Below are 18,917 nucleotides of genomic sequence, written 5' to 3' on the forward strand. Positions count from 1 at the left end.
TGGTGGCAGTGGTTCTCTTGGAGAGGAGTCACTGTTTCTTTGGCAATGCCAAACCCCGGGGGGGGGAGGGAATTGCGCGTCAACTTCGGCTGCCTTGCCTGCCATCAAAACTGTGCCGCTGGCTTCTTGAGGCGAACTATTTTGGGCTCCCTCTTTGACTCCTTCATTGCTTTGCTTCTCCAAAGCGAGCCCTCCCCTCCCCCTCCTCTTGCTGCTGCTGGACGGAGAGAGTCGCCCTCCCTCCTTCCCTCATGCTCTCTCACCATCCTTCCCTCTGCAAAGCAAGGGGAGCGCGCACCATCTGGGGATTGTTTGAAAGACTGGCGCTCAGCCCCAGTGTGACTGCAGGCAGGGAGGGTGGAGATCTGTGTCCGTGGCCCAGTTCAAGGAAGTCCACGGACTGACACCGGGCCGCGGACCAGGGGCTGGGGACCCCTGAGTTAAAGGGTATATTAAAAGATACCGATTCTAGAAGATTTCAGGGTGCGTGGAAGCTACTTCATAGGTTCTAAATCCATTATGAATAAGCACAAAGAAATTCCAGTCATAAATTTAATGTTGAGGAGAAGGCCGTTTTATTCAGAGAATGCACTTCAGCTGTGCAGAATTGCATTGCATAGACCAGGTCTTCAGTGTGGTGTTTTGTACTAAAAAGGGATGAGGGGCTTCTGACTCACATGGAGAGCCTATATAGATACACAGAAAGACTAAAATTACAGTGTCATCTCAAGAAGAAATACTATTTATTATCTTATTTATTATCACACTTGCAGCAGCACCACATGTGTATTTGTAACAACTGAACTATACACTGTTGTTATACCTAAAATTATAGTTGGCTGAGAAAAATCTAAACATGGCACAATAAAGAAAAATAAAACAATCTGTGATTTGCAATTTCCTTCAGACATGGAAAATTAATGAAGTTTTAATTACTCGCTTTAAAAATTTACAGTGAAAGATGGATTGTGGAAACAGAGGTCCATGTGAGTGGAATGGAGTCTATGTGCTCATCTATTAACTTCCCATGATCAAAAATCTGAGCAAAAAGATTTTCAATAGAAAACAATAGATACAAATACTACTGGATTTAGAATTCGTGTATCATAGAACATTTGCTCATTGCATGCTATCACTCTGTATTATCAAAACATGATGCATTTAATAGAGATGGGTCTTTTGTGTTTCCACAGATGAGGAAAAAAGCACACAAGAGGCAGGTTTTTTTCAGAAAAAAGAGAGGCTCTCTTAAAAATGAATGATTCATATTAATAAAAGAGGAATACTCAAAAGTTCCTTCTTTGTTTACCTATTCGTTCAGCCTTAGTCTGTCAAACTGCCTGGGAAATTGTTCATTCAGTAGTGTCATGAAGGTTGTTGTCAGCAGCCAATCAGAACATCTGGGGGGAGCAGGCCTGGATAGGCTTGGACCCATGAGGAGGATTTTCTAGTTTTGCTTCAGTCCTTGTGGATGAGATTAATGTTTATTTGCTGTTGCTGAGCTCCTTGTGTCTTTCATCTTGAGTTCCTCAGCCTGCTAGCCTATGGCTCCATCTGGATCCTTTCAAATTTTGCCTCTTTTTATTTTTTATTTTTGGGGGATTGACCCTATTTTCAAACCAATTTTTACTACTGCCTTCCTAGTCTTCCTGTTGCTGGTGATTCAGCTCAAAAGAAGAGAAGAAAAGCATCAAGTGATGGTGCAGGGAGAGAAATCTCCTCAATATTCTAGTAGTTTTGGTTTGAGAAGAGCTTTTTAATATTTTTTTGCCTCTATCTGCTTGCTTGCTTATCTTGGTTTTTTGGAGAAGAGGCTGTGTGTGTGTGTTTTATTTTTTGTGTGTTCTCATGTGTTTTCCTTGTTTGAGTGATTTAAAAATTATTTGGTTAGTTTACCTTACATTTATTCTTTTAAAGATGTATATTTTGGTAGGTTTGGGAAGGATTGCTTTGTTTATTTGGGAGGTGGGGATGGACTGAGTTTTTTAATGTGCCAGTGTGCCATTGAGCAATGTGTGTTGTTGGCAGTTGTATCTTTGCCTGATTTTCGAGTATATTCATTCTCTGTTGCCTTGCCTCTGTTGAGTTTTTTTTGGGGGGGGGGGCAGAGTGGAGTGTTTTTAAGGTATTTTGGACAAGTGATTCTTGAAAACATGAATTAGAAAAAATGAAACAAAATGGTGTGAAGGAGATTATCTATTTCATGTAAAACAAGGGACCAGTATGAAAAACAGAAAAATGACCAATCAACAACCTCTGAAAGAATTTGAAATGAAACAAATACGAAAATTTTCGTCATACCCATCTCATTTATCGGACACCCCCCTTTTTGCAGAAGTGCTCTCATAAATGGTGAAAGGCTTCTGTTCATCAGAACATGTGATTTTCCTCACCTATGTATCTTGCATTTAAAGTGCTCTGTTCATGATTAGATGTTGAACACAAGCTTGGTTTTCAAATCTGATTGGCAAAGGAGAAACACATCTGTGAAGAAATCCCATTGTAGGAGGGGAAAATCAGTTAATCATTTTAAGATTGATGGCTTTTGGACTGCCATCCCTTTGGACATTGCTGGACTACGTCATCCCTGGCGTAGTCCAGCAGTGAGCTATGCTGGCTGGGGCATTGAAGTCAATCAAAGTTAGGAGGATGACAGTTCTCTGCTACTGCCAAATGAAGGCAGCATCTTACAGATTCCATTTATTTCAGTAAACTGCCCTGAATAAAGACTATTCAAATTTCAAAATAGAGCATAGAGAACGTTCTAGTTCCACACTCTGTGTGTAGCTGTCTCTAAGGATAGTCTAAAGAGGAGGCAGTACACTACCTGTGAAGCTTCTCTATACAACCAGAAATCCAGGATGTTTCAGGATCCCCAGTGTTGTGGAGAGACTCCACATGGAGCAAGAGCTTTCCTCTCCCTATGGAGACAAGTCAGAGACAGGGGTCAGGACTACAGTACTCTCCCTGCTCAGATTAACCTTCTTTGTATGCCTCAATGGATTTGAAGAATATGATCTGCTTAACTGTCCAACTGCTTAACTCACCAATGATACTTAAAACAAGCTTAGTATTGGTGGGATGACTGTTCATTACTTGATCTGCATTCATCTAGTAGGCATCCTTCAGTCTCAGGAGACTATGGTAATGTGCTCTGAATAGAGGTCTTGGAACAGCATCTAGCATGGCTGAGAAGGCCAATTTGAGAGTGATAATCCCTTCATTACTTGATCTGCACTGGAAATAGCATTATTGCATTTTATTCTTGTCCTGAACTGATAATGTCTTCCTGAATTCTGTGCTGTCATTTAAGAAATCTTCATTACTATCTAAGCTTTCTCAGTAGTTAACAGTGCAAACTTCTACATACCTACAGAGTTTAATGGGGCTTGTTCCCAGATAGGTAGGTGTGATGTTGCACTTTTCCTTACAAACCTTTTTTATCAGTATTATTGTATTATAATGCGGTGATACAAAACAATGCAATGCAGTATTATTAACATTATATAATTATATCATATTGTATATTAGTATTCTGTTCTTCATCAACATTAACGCTCTTTTCTATCTACATTCAGGTCTCCTTGTGAAAAATATTCTAGAACATCTCTCAAATGCTGCAAAATATCCAAAAAGGAGAAAGATGCTTATCTATTCTGCAGTGAGTATCTTTTTCTTTAAAACTCTCACCACACTGGAATGTTCAGGGAAAGGTCTCTCATGCTCAGTAGGATTTGTGCAGTTTAAATCAGGAAGAAATTCCAATCTTGATCACAGCACTCCTGAAATTTAAAGGCCTGAACTTTCATCTACCTCCCCAGTGGGAATGAAAATGCCTATGGCCAAATGCAAACAGTTTGAATAGTCAACAGAACTTGGACAAGTTACATTTTTGGACTGCAGCTTCCAGAACTTAGAATACCATTTGGTGTCACTTCTGGTAGGATTTTAAAAATTGTTCTTCATTTAACTAATGGTCTTAAGTTTAAATGGACATGGTGGCACTGCGGGTTAAACCACAGAAGCCTCTGTGCTGTAGGGTCAGAGGACCTGCGGTCGTAAGATCGAATCCACACGACGGAGTGAGCTCCCGTCGCTCTGTCCCATCTCCTCCCAACCTAGCAGTTCGAAAGCATGTAAAAATGCGAGCAGATAAATAGGTACCACCTCAGTGGGAAGGGAATGGTGTTCCGTGTCTAGTCGCGCTGGCCACGCGACCACAGAAACTGTCTTTGGACAAATCCTGGCTCTATGGCTTGGAGCACCGTGCCCTAGAGTCAGACACGACTGGACTAAATGTCAAGGGAACCTTAAGTTTAGGTGTCTTCAAACTAATTCCTCTCTCTTGATACCTTTCTTATTATTTACCTCATAAGTGAAAAAGATCAGAAAGAAGCTAAGTTTAATACTGAATAGGGCTTCTGAACCTTCAGTGTTTTCCTTGGTTGCCAACTTGTTTCCTTCGAAAGCTTTTGTACTTCCAACAGCTTCATGGTGGGCAGAAATTTAAGGGGATGGCTTTTTCTAGTGGGAAAATTTTGCAGTATATAAAGCATCATCTACTGAATATGGATATGTCTCTCATATACAATAAAGACATGGATCCCTGCTGGAGAAATGTGGCAGATGACCACGTAACTCAGGGATGGAGAATTTTGGGCCAATCTGATGTGTTGCCCACAACTGGCACCAGCCTCTCCCTCAGCAATAAAAGATTAAAACATCTGTAGGACTCGAAGTCCTTTGTTTTTGATGCAGTTGGTCTGGTGTATTTGTGTGTATGGGAATGTGTGTGCGTAAGAGGAAAAAAGATGAAAGCAGGGATGACTCAGGGTCAAAGCAGGGGAAGACCTCTCACCTGCACTCCCTCCTCAGACTGTGGGCTACCTATATCTCAAACATTTGTTGTCTCTTGAAAAGGGAAGATGAGGATGACTTATGGGTTCTCTGGTTGGCTGATGATTTTCTGTATCTGGTTGCTTATTAGTGAGGTTTGCAACAAGCATCAGTATTGGCGTTACTGATAATGAGAACCTTTCCTCACAATATTTGTGAAGCTGAGAAACTGAAAACATACTACTTCTCTGTTCTTATTTTTCTACAGCATGACACAACACTTGGAGCCCTGCAGATGGCGCTCAATATTTATAATGAAAAAGTACCACCATATGCAGCTTGTCAGGTTTTTGAATTATATCAAGAAACAAATGGGCAAGTATTTTATTGTGGTGTCCACAATCATGCTTCCTTTGTTGCCAAATTCCAGCCTCCATTTGCTGACACCTTGCTTGACTTTGGAGAGAAAAACAATGCCACAGTATGGCAAAACCATTACAGCCTGTTATGCAGTTTCCAGTTGCCACTTTTTGTTTCATAGGGAAATAATTTAGTACAAATGTGCTAGCTGTAAGCAAGTGGTGGATCAAAAGCTGGGTTTTCTTCTCAGTTAGCAAAATCTATATTTACAAGACAGTATATTATTCTGGAGACGTGGTGGCACTGTGGGTTAAACTGCAGAAGCCTTTGTGCTGCAAGGTCAGAAGACGTGCAGTCGTAAGATCGAATCCACACGACAGAGTGAGCTCCTGTCGCTTGTCCCAGCTCCCGCCAACCTAGCGGTTCGAAAGCATGCAAAATGCTAAATGCGAGTAGATAGATAGGTATCACCACGGTGGGAAGATAACGGCGTTCCATGTCTAGTTGCGCTGTCTTCGGACAAACGCTAGCTCTGTGGGTTGGAAACGGAGATGAGCACCGCCCCCTAGAGTCGGACACGACTGGACAAGTTGTCAAGGGGAAACCTTACCTTTACCTATAGCATTATTCTAGTGTGGAGGCAAAATAAACACACAGCTAGGGTAGAAGGGATGTCTTTAGTACTAGAGTGGCCACATGAAAAGGAGAACAAAACTCTTGCAACATTAGTAATACTGTGGAAGAGGGGATTTCAGCAGAAACAACATTTTCATGACAAACACTTGCTGAAATCCCATCTTCTGAAGAACTTTGAAAGGTGCAGGAGCACCTTTGAAAGGTGCTGGCCAGCCCTGCCATTAGCTTCAGTGAGGTAATCACCTGAGGTGGGAGAGCACTGGGACATTTTCGCTATTTCCACTGCCTGGTGGGGCCCTTCGTGTGCTAAGAAATTGCTATGCCACAGCTCTCCAGAGCCAGCTTCTGGTGATGACAGCGCCTAGGGCTGCTGCTTCAACTTCAGAGTAGAGATGGTTGTATTGAACTTCATGTGGAAAGACCTTTGGCAGCCCATTCTTGTACCGTATGTATACTCAGGAACATGCCCCTACTCATTTCAATGAGATCTGTTCTCCACATAAGGGTATGCAGAATTGCATCCTGAATTCTGCCCCCTGCCCCAAACTCCAGAACTATCAATTCATTTAAGGAATGTAGATGAAGCAGAGACATTGGATTTGCTGTCAAACCCAGAAACCGGGTTTCCTCTCATGAGGCTAGCAAACAGGTATGCCTGCTTCCTTCCTGGCAGGAAGAACTTCTGCCTTTCTTTGTGTAAACACAGGTAAAACTATATGCTCCACAGCAAAACATGATAGCTTCCTCTTTCAGGGCAGATGGTGACTCCAGTGTTGTTGTCTCCTCTGCCTACTTTTCAGGTGGACAGAGGCAGCCACTGCTGCTCCTGCTACAGGAAACCGTGGGCTACCCCAAGCTCTATTCTCCATTTTACATGACATCCTGACCTTAATGTTCATGGCACACACGTGCATGCACACACAGACACACACACACAATTTTAGGTCTTTACCATTTTAAATAATTTGTGTGAAATATGCTTAAAAATGGAACAGGGAGCAAATACTCTTCTGGTTCAATTTTTTTAGTCTGGTGAGATATGTTCTACTGTATATACCTAGCCATGTAAAAAAGAAGACAGGGCTCTTGCACCTTTATTAGTGGTGCAAACACAACAAAATCCGTAACTGTTGAAACAGTTTCTATAGCACTGACATTTAAAGGTGTTACAACTCTCTCCTTTCTTTCCTGGGTTCACTTTGATCAAGTCCCAATTGTTTGTTTGTATCTTTATTTTGTTGTTTCTAAACCGGAGTAAGATGATACAAACTACAGTGCAAGAAAATGAAGCTATACTTGTTGCTACCCAGTTTAGCAATTTTGAGTTTCAGATTATGTACTTGGCAACTTGGATCTCTGCCTTCCATGAGCACCCAACTATATCTTACAGAAAGCATGTAATTAGAAGGGAAAATTCCTTAAACACTGAAAGCATCTAACTGTCATAGCAGGCACTCTTCATACCTGTTCTTCACATCCACTACAATTTTGCAGATTAGCTTGCTTTAGCGGGGCAGTGATTGATTTGCTGGAGATATACACAAGCTTTCTTGGCAAGGCTATTTCTCAAACAAGAAAGCCTTCTGGTACCATGGCTCTGAAACATTCATGTGATGCCAGCTAGAACCACGTGTTATCTTTAACAAATAGTTTTGCTCCAGAACAGCTGCAAGCAGCCTGGAAATTCTCATTGGCAGGGCAAATGATCAGGAATTGCAGGTAATATATCATCATCACCATGTGTCATTAAATCAATTCTGACTTATGGAGACCCTTTCCAGGGTTTTCCAGGTAGAGAACATTCAGATGTAGTTCACTGTTCCTGTCTTCTGGGGGCGCCCTGGGACTGTGCAGCTTGTCCGCAGTCACATAGGCTGGTTCCACTTGTAGGAGACAAAGTGGCGAATCGAACTTTCAACCTCTGGCTCTGCAGCCAGAAACTTAACTAGTGAGGTATTATAGTATGAAAAACATCTGGAGAGGCCCATGTCATCAAAACCTATGCTAAAACAACTATTGATGTCAAAGATTTCAGCACTGTATTTCTAAAAAGGACACCTAAAAACCTGATGACTTTTTTCTTCCTAATTATACCCTTTATTTTTCTGGTATTTGTTCATCAGATATCATACTATTGAAATGTACTTTCGGAATGACACTTCAAAAGAGCCCTATCCACTTACCTTGCCTGGCTGCTCAACTGCGTGCCCACTTTCAAGGTTTAAAGAACTGGTCTCTCCTATCCTAGTAGATGACTGGCCCAGGGAATGTGGGAAGACAGAAGAAATGAAAGGTAGTATAATATCCTTTACCAACTTTATTAGACTATAGAGGTTAGTAGTAGCAGGATACAGTTTGTTCTCTATCTAAAGCAGCAGCTTGGTCTCCCATAAGAAATCAGATTTACATGATTATTAAAATGTTACAGAGGGATCCTCAAAAATATATATAAGGTATCCAGCCTGATGCTGTCCAGATGTTTGTGGCTACAGTTCCCATTAACCTCAGATACTATAGGCACTAGTCTGGGTTGAAGGGGACTAAATTTCAAAACACCTGAAAGACACCAGTTCGGAGAAGTCTGACATGAGAGACAAGATAAAATATTGCCCACTAATATAAATTTAAAAATGTTATAAAATATATACTGAAATAGTAAATGACTGCAGTTTAAAGAATCTTGTGCCAGTATCTGTTCAGCTTGTACTGAGAGGAAGTCTTGCCAGCAACACAACACATGATTGTGCTGCTTGTGCAAGTGTTGTTATTGTGCATGAAGAAACCAATTCCCCATTTGCCAATAGCAAAACATGAGGAAGAGCCAGAGAACTCGAAAGCAACAGAATGTTTTTGTTTTTCTTTTTTCTTTGTTTTTGTTCTACACTCCTTGATTTCTGTTAAGCTAATTTGCCTATCACTCCATATCTTCTGAAGGCCATTGGCTCCTGTTCCCCCCCCCCCATCTGCAGTCTTCCCCTGCATTTTCTTGTAACCAGGCATTTTCTGGCCACCTCTGGAGTCTTGGCAGATGGACTTGAGGGCAATCTCAGTCTTCGTAGCTGAATCTCACTATCAGTGCATCCATTTCCTCAGCTATGACGGGAAGTGTTTGGGCAAGCCTTGTTCTGTGTAGAGTGGGGACATCATGGTACAAGTTACCATTCTGTAACTCTACAGTTGTTCCAGTGCCTTTCAGAGGGCTTTTCTGTATGAACTAGGTTGCTTAATATTTTTTGCTGCTGAATCCAAAACTCTAAGAAATGACAAATGAACAGAATGATATAATGCATGGACATTTTAAGATCTCAAAATCTGTCTTAATTCTTTCCCACAGACAATGTCCCACAGTGATGGAGGAACCTATGGTATTGACAGAGGAGATACCATTCCTGAGTGCTACCACTGCTTTCGAACCGCTAGGTTGGCGGGAGCTGGGACAAGCGACAGGAGCTCACTCTGTCGTGTGGATTCGATCTTACGACTGCACGTCTTCTGACCTTACATCCCAGGGACGAAAACGTCTAAGATTACCAAGCCAGACATGCCACCCAACACAAACATGATATTGTATTCATTAATTCCAGGCTTAACGTGGGGTCATAATCCAAAGAGCCAGTACTTCTATGCAGGAAACATGCCTATCAGGAGCTCTCAAGGAGAAAAAAGAGTGCTAGGCTGTGGGCCAGAGGCCTACCTTTTTAAGGCCTGTCACATACCACAGAGGAACTGGAGTGTGAGGAGACTTCCAGATGCATAGGCCAGTTCTTCATAGAGGTGACTCCTGCTCAGGAAAAATACATCCAGAGGATCCTCAGAAACTAGTTATCATACTTAAGGTGGACCCTAAGGTTGCCTATTTCTGAAGACAATCTCAGGGATCATTTCCTCACCATGCCAAAGTTTTGAGGACACCCCAGACTTGACATTTAGATAAAGAAGCCATCTCCTGATGCTTCTGGAAATCCTATTGCTAACTCATCTTGTTTCCTTTAAGGCGAACTCATCTTGTTTCCTTTACTTCCCTAATGGGAAGAAGCTGGGGGAAGTATTTAATAGCCCATATCCTCTTGCATATGCTGGCATAACACTAAATTTGACTTTTGGAGGAGAACTGACAAGTTATGAGGTCAGCAGAGACATGATCTGCGGCATGCTAAATCACAAAACTCAATACACAACAGAAAATGACATTGGTGGCTTTGTAATTTGAGGCAATTCATCTCAGAAAGTTATGCTGTTAGTATCACGTTATTAGCTTCATGCTGCTGTAATTACACAAGAGAATCTGGACCATTGTATGATTGCAGGATGGGGATGGTAGACAGTGGACCTGGGGCTGTGGAAGGATAGCACCTCTAGTGACTACTTCATTGAGGCTAGCAATATGATCCTATTTTTATTCAATAAACTTTATTACAATGGTAAAAGAAACTTTGGAAAAGAAAGTTTACGTTTCTCTTATGTACAACGAGGTCTAAAAGTGCTTACTGACTATTCTCCAACATGTTCTTACATAATCCATTTGCATTTATTTTTAGCTAGGACCAACTAAATTCAAATTCTTTTCCACTGGTCATCCTGGAGTATGATTAAACCTACAGCCAACCCTTTACAGTTTTAAATACATCTAATGCAAAGTATATAAGAAGTACATAGGAAGAAATTCCCACATACAGTCTTTGTTTTCATAATAGAAATTAATTAGTTAGCCACCAGTATGCACCAATCAATATCAATGCCTCCCACCCCATTATGTCCATTCCTAGCTTTTCTGGTGGCTGAACTAGACTGGGGATCATGCAGATGGCAACTGTTCCCCAGTGCAGTCTCTCATCAAGTTGGCAAAAGGGTTGGCAAATTATGATTGGACCACAACTCCCAACATCCCTCACCTTTGACTATGCTGGCTAGGGATGATGAGTTCTTGTAGCCCCACATCAGCTGGATGGCCAAATATTGCCTCCCCCCCTCCCCGAATCAGGATATATTCAGAGAAGCTTGGTTCCATATATGTATGCATGGCTGCCAGCTGGACTGGTGTCAATGGTGATAATAACTAATATCAATGACAACTAATCAGCCATATAGTTACTGTGTTCAGTGTTCTGCAAAGAGCTTGGAGTAATCACTGCTGTCTTGCTTTGTGGATGCTGTTGCGGAAGCAACCAAGGTACTATGCTTACTCTGATGGGATAATGGTGCTTTATTGTACTGGTGCCCTCTTTGCCTGGCTGTGCTGTGGATCATTGATTTTTGTAATGGCTGCGGGTCATTCACTCCTATGCAAAGACTTGAGTTCTCTGCAGTGCCCCGCAGGTTTTTTAAAGAAAGTATATCTTTACATCTAGCTACTTGTTACATTATGGAAGCTTTCCTATCTAAGCTTACTTAATCTTAGAGGCCCTTCATTATAAGATGCAGAAGGTGCCCTGTGGAGGAAAAAATTGGCTACATGAAATTACAAAGTATAGACAATATATTAACATGGGAACATGTGTAAGGACCAAATGGAGGAAATCAAATATTTTCATGCCTGCCCCTGTCAACTGTGATTACCAGGAAGAATTGGCCATGATGTATTCAAAGAGGCCAGTCTATTGCCCTCTGGCTTATCCAATGTATATCTTAGTTTAAAATAAGCTTTGATTATGTGTATTAGACCTTCCTGGGGAAGCTCCTTCCTGCCCAAAGGTATGGTAAATTGCACTGAGGTATGAAACCCCATTAAGAAAACAATTCATTAACCTGGATACTTGAAAGGTATTAACAGCAACGACAGGTAATTAAGGCAGCTATAACATCAAGCTTTGTTCTGTATAAAGTAAGCCTGAGAGATGTAAGGAAAGGAGAGAACATAGCATCCTGACTTAAGAGACAATGTTGTCTCTCAGGAACATGTCTGCCTGTGGTCGAGAGGACCCCATTTGAGGTAACAATATGGAATAGGAATAGATAAGAGAGCTAGATTAACTAGACCTTTCTTGTTTTAAGTGTGTGTCTTCTTTGAGATGATTCAAGATTGGTTTTGGAATTTGTTGTAACCTTGGTCTTTTTTTTTTCTTAACCAAGAATATTTCGGATAACTTTCATCTATTTATTCTTTTGTACCCATTTTATCTTTTTGCTTATTCTTTCTCTTTTCAATAAAATACATAAAATCCTTTCCAGGTGCTGGTTGGACTTCACGTGTAGAGGGCATCTTGGTACTAACTTCTGGTGTCTTGGCCTAGTTATGCTGCTGGGGGTTTGAGGCAAGGAGAGCAGATGTGGAGATTGGTAGCAGCAATTCTGTGAGCACTAAGTACTGTTGAGTGATACTTTCTAAAAAGCACAGCCACAGAAAGGGGATTGCCTATCAGGGAGTGGAGAGAAATAGTCCAAACTGAATCTGATAGGGTTAGGGTCTCTCGCCTCTTCTGCCTTCCTTGCGTCTCCCTAACTCAAGATGTAAAAGGGGCAGAGGAGTGGAAATACTATCTGAAGAGTGGACCAGGACAGCTGGCAGTACAGCTATATGTTGACATGGCCCAAAGTCTTTCTCAGCTGGGAGACTTACAATTTGGAAAGGATCCCAAGATTGTTTGCTAGACTGTGGAAAGCCTTGGGATTTCTTATAATTTATTTTTGTTTGGAAAGATTAAAGAAAAAAAGAATTTATGAAGTTATAGAAATATAGTAAATTCAAATTGCAACAAAATGCATTTAAACATAGACTTTAAGAGAAAATGACCAAATGTGCAAATATATTACCACCAGGCAAGATTGGTGTCTATGCACCACACATTCAAATGTTGAAAGAGTTATGAGGCCTTTGGTCCACTGCATAATGGGGACGAGATTTGTCCTTGCAGTGCTGGATTATGAGTATTTTAGCCACTGACAGAGCACACTAACTCAAAATTAATTTCTTTTCTACAGGTGTGTGATCTAAAAGTACATGCCAACCTGTAAACTTCAAGAACTGCTTCAAATGGAATTAACTCAGTAAAAACTCTCTCCCCGAAAGGGAACAAGCAGATGTAACACAATCACATGCATAAGAGATGCATTAGTTGAATTATGCACCAGCAGATAGCTGACAAACTTAGACATTTATTAAACAACCATTGTAGAATCCAATGTATGCAAAACAGACTTCTTTTACTACTTGTGAGTTACAGTTTAAATAGGTGTATCAGTTGTATTGGCCTAAGACGTCATCCTTTAGGCAAAACTAGGTTATCTACTTTGTCATTCCATTTGTTCCCACCACTATGTATATTTATTGACTTTTATTAAATATTTATAAATGTCTATTATAGGTTTCTATTTTTCGCACTGATTCAAAACTTATTCCTTTTTTATTTTAATATAAACAAAATCACACAAACATAGAAACATTTAATAACATATAACAAAAAAATAGAGAAGAAAATGAAGTATGAAAAACCACTGAGCTAGTCAGGTATAATCAAAACCAAATTGTATTCACAAAGGCTTTCACGGCCGGGATCTAATGGCCCCATCACCTCCTGTCAAACAGAAGGGGAAGATATAGAGGCAGTGACAGATTTTACCTTCTTGGGCTCCATGATCACTGCAGAAGGGACAGCAGCCACGAAATTAAAAGACGCCTGCTTCTTGGGAAGAAAGCGATGACAAACCTAGACAGCATCTTAAAAAGCAGAGACATCACATTGCCAACAAAGGCCCACATAGTCAAAGCTATGGTTTTTCCAGTAGTGATGTATGGAAATGAGAGCTGGACCATAAAAAAGGCTGACCACAGAAGAATTGATGCTTTTGAATTGTGGTGCTGGAGGAGACTCTTGAGAGTCCCCTGGACTGCAAGGAGAACAAACCTATCAAATTTGAAGGAAATCAACCCTGAGTGCTCACTGGAAGGACAGATCCTGAAGCTGAGGCTTCAATACTTTGGCCATTTCATGAGAAGAGAAGACTCCCTGGAAAAGACCCTGATTTGGGGAAAGAGTGAAGGCAAGAAGAGAAGGGGACGACAGAGGACAAGATGGATGGACAGTGTCATCGAAGCTACCAACATGAATTTGACCAAATTCTAGGAGGCAGTGGAAGACAGGAGGGCCTGGTATGCTCTGGTCCATGGGGTCACGAAGAGTCGGACATGACTTAACAACTAAACAACAACAAACAAAAATCAGTAAGGATTGTGTTTTCCTGCACTGGGTCTGTTTGGGAGTTGCAACTTCTTTTTCTTCTTTTCCTTCTGTTAACACTTGCAAAGGTGAATGTTCCTTGCCCTTTATTAATAGAACATTAATAAATTTTCCCTGTATACTTATGGCTATATTCTTACTTATCATTCCTTCTTAACTTTAATATTACATGTTATTTTATCACTAATAACTATATCCCAAACCCCTCTATGCCATTCATTTAACTGAAAATTATATATTGTTTTCCAGTTCCTAGCTACAATTAATCATGCGGCAGGGAATAAACTGGAAATTAATTCTTTAGTGGTCCAATTATTCTGCTTGCTATCAAATATTGTTAAAAGTGCTATTTTAGGACATATCTCTGAAACACTTATTTTTGTATGTATGTTGTCCTGTCTGTTTTTATATATATACTACCCTACACATTTTTACACTGTTTAATCTTCAAAAAATAGCTAGTATGTCCTTTTGTTATTTTTGAGTCGAGAATTATGTTACAAAACCTCAAAGCTAGTAAAAAAAATGTAAAAAGTGCTGTGATCAGGGAAATCATCCCAGAGGGAGACCATAGCTGCAATGCAAGGATATCTGCAAGTGGGATCTGAAGGCCTTAGGAATGGATCTCAACAGATGGGAAAACTTGACATCTGAGCATTCAGCCTGGAGGCAGGTGGTGCAGCATGGGCCCTCTCTATTTGGAGAGACACTTCTTCAGCAGGCCGAGGCAAAGAGGCAGTCCTGAAACCCACAAAATCAGGGAGCTGGACAGGGGACAGATTGTATTTGTCTTCAGTGTGGAAGGGATTGTCACTCTTGAATTGGCCTTCTCAGCCATACTAGACGCTGTTCCAAGACCTCTATTCAGAGCACATTGCCATAGTCTCTCGAGACTGAAGGATGCCTACAAGTGTAATGACCAGTGAATTAGGTTAGTTCATTTATGAAAACAAATAGAATAACGTTCTCAAGCATCTCTAATCTGATTCCACCCACAAATGTGGCTAATTTATTGACTAGTTCTCCCAAAATACATTGATGTTGTTATGATGCAAGCTCCTGTTGCATCAGGAAACATCCTGTTTCCAAAAATAGCAGCAGTTTCAGCTGCTTCAGAGAAAGACAAAACAAATTACACGGTATGCAGGAGGAAACCTCTTTGACTGTTATATTACAGAATCAGTAACCTCTTTCCAAAAATCTCCTTTTGCATGCATCTGTAGAATCCTCATGAGTAGCATTGAAAAAGGTAATTAATTCTTGCTCTTGGGGCCATAAATAGCGTAACATCTAGCAGCCAAAGGAAGTAGACACATTCTATTCTTGTCTCACGGGCCTGTTTACTTCAAAGTCAACCATCCTGCACAAACTTGACCATAATACTGGATGCCTGTATCATTGCAATCAGAATAAATGGGACAATCCATTATTAATTTGAATCCCATGGATTTCAGTGAATCTGTTCCAACTACAACTCTGTCTGGTTCCAAGCCAATATACATAGCCAGTGCAACTCTGTATCCATCATTTTGAAATGATTATATTTTCTGTTCCTCTATGAGCTAACTATTGCCTTGGCTTCTCCACTACCACCCTGCTCTTCCAGTCTCATGTATCTAACCTTTTAAATGCAAAGACATTAAGCCTGATCTGTTGAGCTAATGGGATTGTACTGTACTGATGTATTCACTGAGCAATTGAACTGTGGAATCTTGGGTACTTGCCTATGCAATTATTTCAAATGTTGTTCACAATCTGAGTCTGCTTTGCACAGAGTATTTTACAACTAAAATGCAATGTCTGTGCCTTATGTGTACAGTGGACCCTTGACTTACAGAATTAATCCGTATTGGAACGGTGGCTGCAGGTTGAAAAGTCTGTAGGTCAAGAATTGACCTACAATTCATTGAAAACCGATTAATCCGTAACCGGCCATTTTTGTTCCATTTTGTTTTTTGTTTTTTTTCCGGTCTGTAGGTCGATTCTCCGGCTGCAAGTCGAACCTAAATTTTGCGGCCAGAGAAGTCTGTAACTCGAAAAGTCTGTAAGTGGAGTCGTCTGTAAGTTGAGGGTCCACTGTAATCTCATCACAATCGTTTTTATTCTACTACCTTCCTACCCACTTGTGTCCTGTTACCTTAATCTATAACAGAAGGGAGGCATTCTTTCTTAATTACCATAGAAAGTCAAGAAAAACATATTATGCAGAACAGGACCCTCTCCTTGAAGACCTTTTCAACTGTTTCCTTATATTCCAAATGTAGTCTTGTGTTTGCAGTTTGTAAGGCTACATCTCCCATAACCTTTTGTCACTGGTAATGTTAGCAGGGACTTCTGGCAGCGGAAGTTGAAAACAACTGGACAACCATGTGCCCCCACCCCCTTTCCTGGTCTTAAAGTTCATAGTTTGGACACACGGAACAGAACAGAACATCACATGTAATGTTCCATGACAACCCCAGCAGGGGATGTGCCTACAGTCACCCCTGCATTGAGGAGGGGGTATGAAGCATAAACACTCCTCAAGTACCAAAGTGGCATGTCTCTCACACTTCTGCTCTTGCTTTTTTTTCCAAGAGTTAGATCACACATTAAAGAAACTGTGTACTTCCTTCCCCCAAAACACTTTTCTTCAAAGCTTAAGGCCTCAGCTAATCAGACTTGCCGATGAAGCCAGTATTTTGCTCCTGATGATCAATCACAAAACAAAAACAAGTTAATTTGCCCCATTAGGAATTAGGGTAGCTCATCCTAAGAGAAACAGACATATTTTCCTTTTTAAGAGGGGGGGGAACTTTTTTAAGCTCCAGGAAGGATTGCAATAATAGCAAGTGGTTCTTAAGTCTACTGTTAAGGCTTCAAGGTTTAATGGAACTGGACCAGGAGCAAAGTAGCAACTATGGCATTCACCCTAAGTTATGTATTATAAGTTATGCATTATTCATAAGTTGTATGTTAATATGGTCGTGAGGCGGAGCCAAGGGGGCTGCTGAAGAGGCGGAGCCTGTGGGAGAGAAGTTCAGTTAGAGTCAGAGAGAGCTGGAGAGGGGATCATTTTTGGGGTTTTGAGGCAGAGAGTGTTTAAGGAGTGATTAGGCAGTGATTAGTCACAGTGTGACCAGTGTTAATTAATATAGAAGAGATTAAAGTAAAATGTTGAAGCTGTGTGGAACTTTAAGAATGTGTTTAAGATTTATACCTGAAACCACATGTAATCAATAAACCTGTTTCTGTTAAAAAGTCAGTACTGGATAAACCTTAGTCTTTCTTAAGAAAATTAAGTTGACAAAGAGATCAACTGGTGGCAGCGTGTCATCGATACCTTTGTGAGCTCTATGTTTGGTGGAACAGGCAGGGGCCATGAGGTCAAACGCCACAGCAACCGATATAATAAAATTAAAGGGGTGTGTTACGTTGCTGCAGGCAATAAAGTGGAAAGTGTGGTACAAATGGCAGTTTCTGAACCCATTTTAAAAGCAGTTTTCTGAAGTGCCAATGAAAACACATGGACTCCTCTTATTTATGCTACTTATATCACTTACATGTCCAGCAGGTGATCCAAGGGTACTATAGTGCTGGTTTCAGCAAGAGGTTGCTCACCTGATGTTTCCAACTGCATCATCTCACTGGTATCCACTGTAGATGGATCAGAGAATAAAAAGGGATGGAGGTATCAATCAGTGAAAGTTCTTTCTTATTCCCTGTACCAGTACAAAATCACTGTTTTATACAGTATAAGGCATGTTGAACAAAGGCTTGTGAGCCAGATCAAGGTCCTACCATTGAACAGAGGTGTGGCCATTTTGATAGTGCCTCCTGGTCAGTCTCTACTTATCTGCGATGCAGAGGGATGCCAGGGAGGTTAGACACACTCTGTCTGTGGATAGAGTTCCCCTGAAGCAGACCCACAGATTCCTTAATTCAGAGATTCTCAAAGCGGAATCCTGATCATTCAAGAGACACAGGATGCATCTGGCCAGATGGTAACAAAACTCTGTAAATCCTGAATTCACATTCATGGAAAGAGTGGTCTGAAGTACAGATCCTTGATGGCTGGATAGGAAAGGGAGACAAACTCCTCTTCAAGAGGTTCCATTACTGAAATACCTTGGAATATGCAGAGGTGCAGGAGCAGGTCTTGTGATGCCATAGAAACAGGGCATACAATGGCTGGAAATGGCCAGAACTGCTTCTGGGCCAGTCAGTGATGAAGCAAGCATAAAGGAAATATAGGTAAATGGAACCAGAATAGGGTTTAAACTCAGATAACCAACTGTAGAGAATTTTAGCAGAGCAAGCAGCTGTTAACTTGTGGATTCATTTCCTGTAAATTGGAATAGTAAGCTGGATGTAACAGGAGATGGCAAGAAGAAACATTGACATCCTGGGCGTCAGTGAACTAAAATGGACAGTAATGGGCGAATTCAGTTCAGACAATTATCATCTCTACTATTGTGGGCAAGAATCTGGTAGAAGAAATGGAGTAGCCCTCATAGTCAACAAAAGAGTGGGAAAAGCTATACTGGGATACAATCTCAAAAATGATAGAATGATCTCAATACGAATCCGAGGCAGATCTTTCAACATCACAGTAATCCAGGTTCATGCACCAACCACGGGTGCTGAAAAGGCTGAAATTGACCAATTCTATGAAGATTTACACCACCTTGTAGAACTTACACCAAAGAAAGTGTTCTTGTCATTATGGGAGACTGGAATGCTAAAGTAGGGAGTCAAGAGATAAAAGGAACAACAGGAAAGTTTGGCCTGGGAGTTCAAAATGAACCAGGGCAAAGGCTAATAGGGTTTTGTCAAGAGAAGAAGCTGGTAATCACAAACACTCTTTTCCAACAACACAAGAGGTGACTACACATTGACATCATCAGATAGGCAACATTGAAATCAGATTGA

At 40.9% G+C, this 18,917-nt stretch overlaps 1 protein-coding gene across 1 annotated transcript in view; it reads left to right on the forward strand.

The window, feature by feature from the left end:
• Window positions 1-16,306, forward strand: part of LOC110084886 (prostatic acid phosphatase) — a 45,751-nt gene extending 29,445 nt beyond the window's left edge. The window contains exons 8-11 of the mRNA XM_073003498.2: window positions 3,579-3,661; window positions 5,105-5,211; window positions 7,956-8,125; window positions 9,167-16,306. Of these exons, the coding sequence (XP_072859599.2) occupies window positions 3,579-3,661; window positions 5,105-5,211; window positions 7,956-8,125; window positions 9,167-9,183 (377 nt within the window). The 3' untranslated portion in view covers window positions 9,184-16,306. The remainder of the gene's footprint in view (window positions 1-3,578; window positions 3,662-5,104; window positions 5,212-7,955; window positions 8,126-9,166) is intronic.
• The last annotated feature ends 2,611 nt before the right edge of the window (window positions 16,307-18,917 follow it).

The sequence above is a fragment of the Pogona vitticeps genome, chromosome 6 (genome assembly GCF_051106095.1).
Source record: "Pogona vitticeps strain Pit_001003342236 chromosome 6, PviZW2.1, whole genome shotgun sequence".
Classification (NCBI taxonomy): Eukaryota; Metazoa; Chordata; class Lepidosauria; order Squamata; family Agamidae; genus Pogona; species Pogona vitticeps.